A 7854-nucleotide genomic window follows, 5' to 3' on the forward strand; every position below is an offset into this window, starting at 1 on the left:
ACTCGCGTTTATTCACATGGTGGACAATCGATCATTGTAATATCATCGGAATAAGTTACATGCAGTTTCTAACCGCAATAACTCCAATGGAGGTTCTATTAAAGATCTTCGTCTTACGTTTACGATGTATGTAAAGGTTTAGATGGGGTTAAAAGAATTTCGTTATCACAGTGATGGAGGTAGCGACGGGTGAGCACGGCGAGTGGGTGCACAAGCTAGTGATGGCGGTGAACAAGGGCAGCTGCGGGCGCGCGCAGTCCTCCTGTTCCTCCTCCTCGTCCTCCGCCCCCCAGAACTGCAACTTCAACAACCAGACTAAGAACAATGTCAAGAAAGTCGAGGCACTGCAAATTGTGATAGGTAAGTTATTAATTTACTATAATTTTTAAAAGAAAGTTTTCATTCGATTCGCTTACTACATGGTCATAATAAACTAAAAGTGGGTACAATTGCTAACCTGTACTTTGGATCATTAGATGCCCACATGACACCTAAGTAGGGATATACAATAATCGCTACGCATTGTGGTATTATGGTATGCAGAGGACGCTGCTACTCATCTGGAAACTTCTTCTAGAGCAGTGGAAATCGACAAATGAGAACAGAGAGATTCGAACCCGCGATCTATGATTCCACGCCTCGGTCTTCTACCGCTAACCTCTTAGGTATTTATTCGCCATGAAGTTTACTGTGGTGTGTAGAAGTTTCTTCTATTTTCATATTATTATCATCCCTATGAGTTAAAGGTTCTCTTCACTATCCACATTTAAAGATTTATTTTATATATAACTGTTGTTTTTGGCTTCGGGTACTAGAGGTATTGTTCCATTGTGTCCTTAAATATAAAATTAAATAAGTTTAGTATAATAATAGAAGAACGATACTTGTCGTCGTTTTGTTCGATTCCTGCTATACAAGAATATAATTGACACTTTATGTATTGATTACATAGGATTACCACAACCCATAAACAAGTTTCCAAAGGACAGACAGTCCTCTGCGTACCAAAATACAACACTGCAATCGCCAACCCGATGTTATGATATATCCCCCCATAGACATCTTTGGGGGAGGCCTATTCCTTACAGTGGGCATCTATGGGCTGAAACGACGACGACGTTTTCACTATACTACTATTAATAATAGAAAATTAATGATCACTGTAATTATACGCTATTTACAATATAGTTTTTAATGTACTAAACTACATTATACCACAGGAAACTTTATATCACACAAGCGTACCCACAGAAAAATAATAGTGTAGATCGATTTGAATTATTACAATGATCTTAGAGCAATAGTGTTGTTGCATTGAAAGGCCTTTTAAACAAGTATTAATGATGGAATTATTAATTTACAGATAAACCCACCTGTACTGTGATAGATATGTCAGAGCCGAACCTAAGTATAGAGAAGCAAAACGTCCCAAACGCCACGAATCTAGCACCTGTCACATGCACCACGTCGCTGCTAGATTCCAGCGAGAGCTTCACCAAGAAACCCATCAAGGCAGGTTTCCCCACGTCCGGATGGAAGCAGTTCTGGATTCTACTGAAACGGACGTTCCGTAGCATTCTCCGGGACCAGATGTTGACACACTTGAGACTCTGTTCCCATACTGTGGTGGGGTTGCTGATAGGCTTCTTGTACTACGACATAGGGCACGACGCCGCCAAGGTCATGAGCAACGCCGGCTGCATATTCTTCACTGTGATGTTTACAATGTTCACCGCCATGATGCCCACCATACTTACATGTGAGTCTAAACTATTTTTCTTTCTGTTATTCTACATAGTGTATGAAGTAAAAAATATATTATTTCTTATACCTATATTCTCATAGAAACTCATAACCAAAGACAATTGTCAATACATGTTCTGAGGTTTATTCGTATTCATAAAAAGCCACAAGGCAACATTTATTTTATGATATAATTTATGTAAATTGAAGTTAGTCGTGAAAGTATATATTTAACATAACACTATATTTATATATATATATATACATATATATACATATATATATATACACATATAATATTAGTGTTAACGCATCAGTACCCTTGTATGACCACCCACACGGTAAAACACCGCGAGGCAATCGACTGCCAACGCCATCTGTTAGCTCCTTTCAACGTAACAGGGTTACGAACGCCATCTTTGTACGTTGCAACATACCTAATGTATTTATTGAATAATCTTTATATCAAAATCAGTTTGTAGATGCCCACTGCATGGTCTAGGCCTCCCCCTAAGATATCTATAAGGGGATATACCATAATCGCCACGTTTGGCAGGCTGATTGGTGACCGCAGTGGTATTATAGTACGCACAGGACGCTTGTATCCTCTGGAAACTTGTTTGTGAGCAGTGATGAACCTATATAATTAATACACAAAGTGTGAATTACATAAGATTGTATCCCGGATTCCCAATTGCACACCTAAGATCGCAGGTCTTCTCATATTATAATAATATATATAAATATATGTGGAATGTGAAAACAAAATTCGAAGCGAATCTCATTTAAATATTTATTTAATTATCATTCTTACACACACACGTTATACCGTCCTTCGACTATTTTTACACAATGTTGTCATCTTCAACCAAAAGTTACCATTATCAAAAACATGCTTAACTAAAATATAATTTAAACCATACATATATTAATATGTACATTATGTTAATGATTTGAGATTTAGTCCTTATCAAAGCGTATCCGAAGGTATATTTGATTCATTGTCTTGAGCATCCTTGGGCGCGGTATAGCCCTTTCGGAAGCACTATAACTTTTCATATGTGGTTAAAGGCAATGAAGAAGGTTTTTCACTCAGTTGCAGGCTAATTATGATTTGTAGCATCTTCTGCGTACCTTGAGTAGTTGCTATAGATATATATGGGGGAGGTTTATACCTTGCAGTGGGCGTATTTCGCCTGTATATATGTTTTGTATATTTTGTTACAGTCCCAACTGAGATGAGCGTGTTCGTGAGAGAGCATTTAAATTACTGGTATTCGTTGAAGGCGTTCTACTTTGCGAAGACAATGGCAGATCTACCGTTTCAGGTATGTAATACTATGTTATGCAGTTTAGTGTAAAATGACAATTACAACTTACTCTTTGATCACAGTAGTGCATATGACATATATGCTATTCTCTGATGTGATTTGAAATAGTACGTGTTAAAATCTCATGTTATACAAGAGGTAGAACTTCGACGGGGGGACGGCAGAAGCGGCAATCATGATAGGCGGCTTTTTTTTTAAACGGTCCCCGCTATTGGGAGCCTCTCGTACAGGGGGTACGAGAGGCTCCCAATCCCAATCTGGTGTGGGACGGGGACTTTTTATTTACATTTATTTAATTTTTTCACATACATTTTTTTATTTTCTTTCTCTTCTTTCATACTTCATATTATCTTTCGTTCATTTCTTTCTTTCCGCAATTCCACTGTCTTTCCCTTTCACTCTGTATCGCCTTTCATTCGTTTCTCATTACTTTTACATTTTCTTATATTCTATATCACATTTTTTACTTATGTTCTATTATTATTCTATATCACTTTATTACTTTTCTTTGTCAGTCTTATTTGTTTGCAATTTGATGATAGGAGGCTACATTAGTTTTGAAATTGAAGTAGAAGCATCTAACTTGAAATTTGTAAAAAAAAATAAATTTTAAAAACCCTTTTTTTGTCAAGAACAATAGTGATGGTGCCAAAAAAGGTGTCCCTATAAAGCTTATGAGAATTCTAAATAAGTAAAACCTACTGTTATTTTATCGTATTTTGGATTGCGTTCAACGTCATTATCATCATTACCTAGAGGAGAGAAGGAGGAGCGGGGATACCAAGTCGCGACTTATGTAGGGTTAATTTTAAATTTGTTTCAGATCGTGTTCAGCGGCGTGTATGTGATAATCGTGTACTTCATGACGGGTCAGCCGATGCAGACGGACCGCGTGCTGATGTTCACCACCATCAACATCCTGACGGCGCTGGTGGCGCAGTCGCTGGGGCTGCTCATCGGCGCTGCCATGAAGATAGAGACCGGCGTGTACCTCGGCCCCGTCACCACCATCCCCGTGGTACTCTTCTCCGGCTTCTTCGTTAACTTCAACGCGATCCCCAGCTACCTTCAGTGGCTTACCTACCTCAGCTACGTACGCTACGGCTTCGAGGGCGCCATGCTGTCCGTCTACGGTTTCGGCAGGGAAAAACTTCACTGCTCCGAACCCTACTGCCACTTTAGAAACCCAGACATGTTCCTCAAAGAGATGACCATGGACAAGGCCAATTTCTGGGTAGACGTCGGCGCTCTGAGCGCTTTCTTCGTTTTCATTAGAGTAATCTCCTATCTAGTGCTAAGGTTCAAGCTGAAGATGATGCAATAGAACAGGAACGTATTTATTTAGCACAAATTGCGACCATGCACGTTTTACCAGCGGTGGTAACTTTTCCATTTGGTCACGTGGTACGTGACGTCACGGATGCACGGCGTACGATCAGACAGGTCTGAAGATCGCCTGGTGTAGCACCCGATATAATAGTTTTAAATTCCAGTAACGTTAAATAATAAGTTTTAAATGGAGCGAAGATCAGATGAATTGTTTTGCTGAAAGTAAGTTTGTTAAATTGATATCATGTAAACTGTTATATTAAACCTTTTGTGTGATATAATAAAGTTAATGCTTACCAATGGTGAATGAGGCATCACAAAGAGGAAGGAAAACATAGTAACATACATTTGATGATTTGAAGTGAGCTAGTGTGATGGATTAATACCAACACAATCTCCATGAGAAGGCTGTGATTACCAAAACCAGGTCGAAGTCATTCGAGGAGTTGGAACAAAATTGTACATTAAATGTGTGAAGAAAACCTGGGACCATCTGAGAGAGCCTGGCGATATAAATAAACAAGATGGATGGATGAATGTAAGTCGGTATCTCATCAGTATCCCCCTGCAGCTGTCGTTCCCGGTGTGTTAATGGTTCGAGATTAGTCGAAAGTAGTGTTTAGTTTTATAGTTTTCGAAATACATAGCTTTATAGGACGCAATAGTTTGTTTATACCTACACATAGGTTAGTATGGTAAGGTTTTATAGCTGATCGGGCCCATGACTTAATTTTTAAGTTAATTAAACTTAAATCAATGATATTATTTCCACTTGTATTTATCGTGTCAACTGCGTTGACGTTTCTATTCGTCTTTGTCCAAATGACATCTGTCAGAGTGACGTTTAAATGTCAAACGTCAAAGTTTTTGCGCCATTCTGACGGGCGTCGGAGATGGTTATATTTACTCAATTCGTCATTAAATTCTAGTTATTAATTAGATTCTTGGAGTACCTTACGTAACGCTAAAGATTTTTTGGTAAATCTCTATGTCTATCCTAATTACCAGTATTTATTAATTATTAATAAACGACTGTGATTTTTATAGCTTTGTTGTTTTTTTTTCCTGACTTTGCATTTTTATACATTATGTCTTCTATGACAAAAGTTTTAAATATTAAAATAAAATTTTTTACCAATAATGATTCATATATGACAATGCCTCTAAAATATATATCCTGGACTCTATCTCTATACAAATTGATTTACAACTACACTGTATTATTATTACTCTAGCAACTCTTACATTGATATATTTTTGCTTTTTCAATATGACAAGCCCATAACTACTAGCTGTACAACATCAAAAAGTGACAGATAATAAACAATTATTAATAAGTAAAAAAAGTATAGAAGATTTATTATTGGTCTACAATAATTACAAGTAAATTATGAATCAAATTACAAAAATTAATAAAATCATAGGGAGTAAGATATATAGGTAATACCAAAAATATGAACACTTATTTTGGTACATATAGCAGTATAGCTTAAACCGTACCACAGTAATGATTTTCAATAAGACTCAGTTATTTGATGATTTATTTTTTAAATTGGTGTTTACTGCCGGCAATCTCTATATATATAATAAAGACAAAAAGAATGAAACGTAAATTTTTGGCACAATATATTTATATATATATATATATATAACATTGTTACTAAGTATTTATATTTGAAACTATTAACTTTTGAATAAAATGTACCATCCATTATTCGAGAACAGATATTCCACCCTTTAAACTGTTACACCTATAACGAATCATCCTGTATATTTTAGCAATACATATTTATGTAATATTAACATAACCGCTTTTACTACATGCATATGAAAATATATAAGACAAATTTACCAAAAACATTTATCAAAATTTTTGTCTGTCTGTTTATTCTGGCTAATCTCTGAAATGGCTGGATAGATTTTGGTGGGACTTATATTGGCAGGTAGCTGATGTTATAAGGACTAATTTATGCGTCTTTTTAAAAAAATTCTTATAAAAAATAGATTAAAAAATAAGTAAATAAACTAAATATTTTTTTGTTAAATATTCACGAGGTTGCACAGCTAGTATTAATAAAAACAAATATTTTACTGTAGCTTATAGAACTTATTTTAAGGTATTTCTAATATAGAACATACTGAGCTTCAACATCTATAAATTTACTATGAAGTATAGTAAATGATAAAGAAATGTATACATTTACTCTCGAATAAAGCTGTTATAACTAAAATAATTTAAAATACCTCCTGATTGAACACTTGTGATGAACTGACTGACACAGCAAGAATCCCAGGCGGTGACCTGACTGGTTCATCTTTTCATGGACATCTAGCCTAGCTAGCCTAGGAAACAAATACCTAAAGATCATACAACTAAGATGAACAAGTAATACGACCCAGTTAATAGAATACCTGGAAATAAATTAACAGTGAATTTGTATGGTTACTTAGCTCGAAGAATAGCCCGTCTGAAGTGGCAGCGGGTGGCGAACATCAGCGAGGGTTCTCTAGTGGTGACCAAGGTGGATTTGTCAGGGGAAGACAGGTCATCAAGGTGAGCTTTGGGAGTGTCCTATTCCTTGCAGCGAGTGTCAATCGGCTGAAAAGGAGAACGTAGGAGCGAGATAAATAAGTGAGATCTCTATAACCTGCTGAAGCATCTAAACTTGTCTAGAGAACAAATTAGCTCACTTCTGTAATGGGCTTTTAAAGAAAGAAGAAAGGAGAGGAGTAGTTAAAGTCGCTGGAAGTAAATAGCAGCGTAATACCGACCAGCACTCGCTTCTTAATTCACTTAAAGAGGAATTTGAATAGAATAGAAAAATAGATTTTGTAATGCCAGAAGTTATGTAATTTATTTCAAAATGGTCACTTTATTTGTTGGTTAAATGTGAAATAAATAAATAAATACATTGGAACTTTGAGGCCGAAGGAATGAAAGCCGACCAAGATCCGAAAGACGAGTTGAGGGTAAACCTCCCATTAAGTAGGCCGGTGGAAGTTAAATATAATTTTTAAATGTAAATTAAATTAAAGTCGCTGCGGCAGCGCAAAATCGGTCATAGCGATCTTTGAGCACGTGCCTTCCAGTGGGCCTCTATCGGCTATATACGTAAAAATACCTTTAAAGCTAAACGGTTTTTTGATACTCATATTATGGTGGCTGTGAAAAAATATGTACCTAGTCCGCCATATTGGAACGGCGTCCATCTTAAATTTTGACATAATCATCGTGTTTTACTAGTGTAGCCCTTTCATTTCATACCCATATTGAGGGGGTTAAGGAAAAATACGTAATCCGACATTTTGTGTATCGGCGGCCATCTTATATTTATAATGTTATTGATTTTATTATACTGTATTGTCATCTAAATTAAATGTGTGTACCAAATTTCAGATCAATCTGACAACGGGAAGGTGCTTAAATTTCAATTTCTAATTTTGACACAAA

The 7854-nt window shown here is 36.3% G+C and overlaps 1 protein-coding gene across 2 annotated transcripts in view; it reads left to right on the forward strand.

Moving 5' to 3' along the window:
* Atet (ABC transporter expressed in trachea) overlaps positions 1 to 5425 on the forward strand; it is a 60875-nt gene extending 55450 nt beyond the window's left edge. For both annotated transcript variants that reach the window (XM_068776793.1, XM_068776792.1), the window contains exons 5-8: positions 172 to 360; positions 1364 to 1759; positions 2971 to 3071; positions 3898 to 5425. In XM_068776793.1, the coding sequence (XP_068632894.1) occupies positions 172 to 360; positions 1364 to 1759; positions 2971 to 3071; positions 3898 to 4398 (1187 nt within the window). In that variant the 3' untranslated portion in view covers positions 4399 to 5425. The remainder of the gene's footprint in view (positions 1 to 171; positions 361 to 1363; positions 1760 to 2970; positions 3072 to 3897) is intronic.
* Positions 5426 to 7854: the final 2429 nt, after the last annotated feature.

This window comes from Battus philenor, unplaced genomic scaffold (genome assembly GCF_028537555.1).
Source record: "Battus philenor isolate CCGP_79_NKW_IND1 unplaced genomic scaffold, ilBatPhil1.0.hap1 SCAF_12, whole genome shotgun sequence".
Lineage (NCBI taxonomy): Eukaryota > Metazoa > Arthropoda > Insecta > Lepidoptera > Papilionidae > Battus > Battus philenor.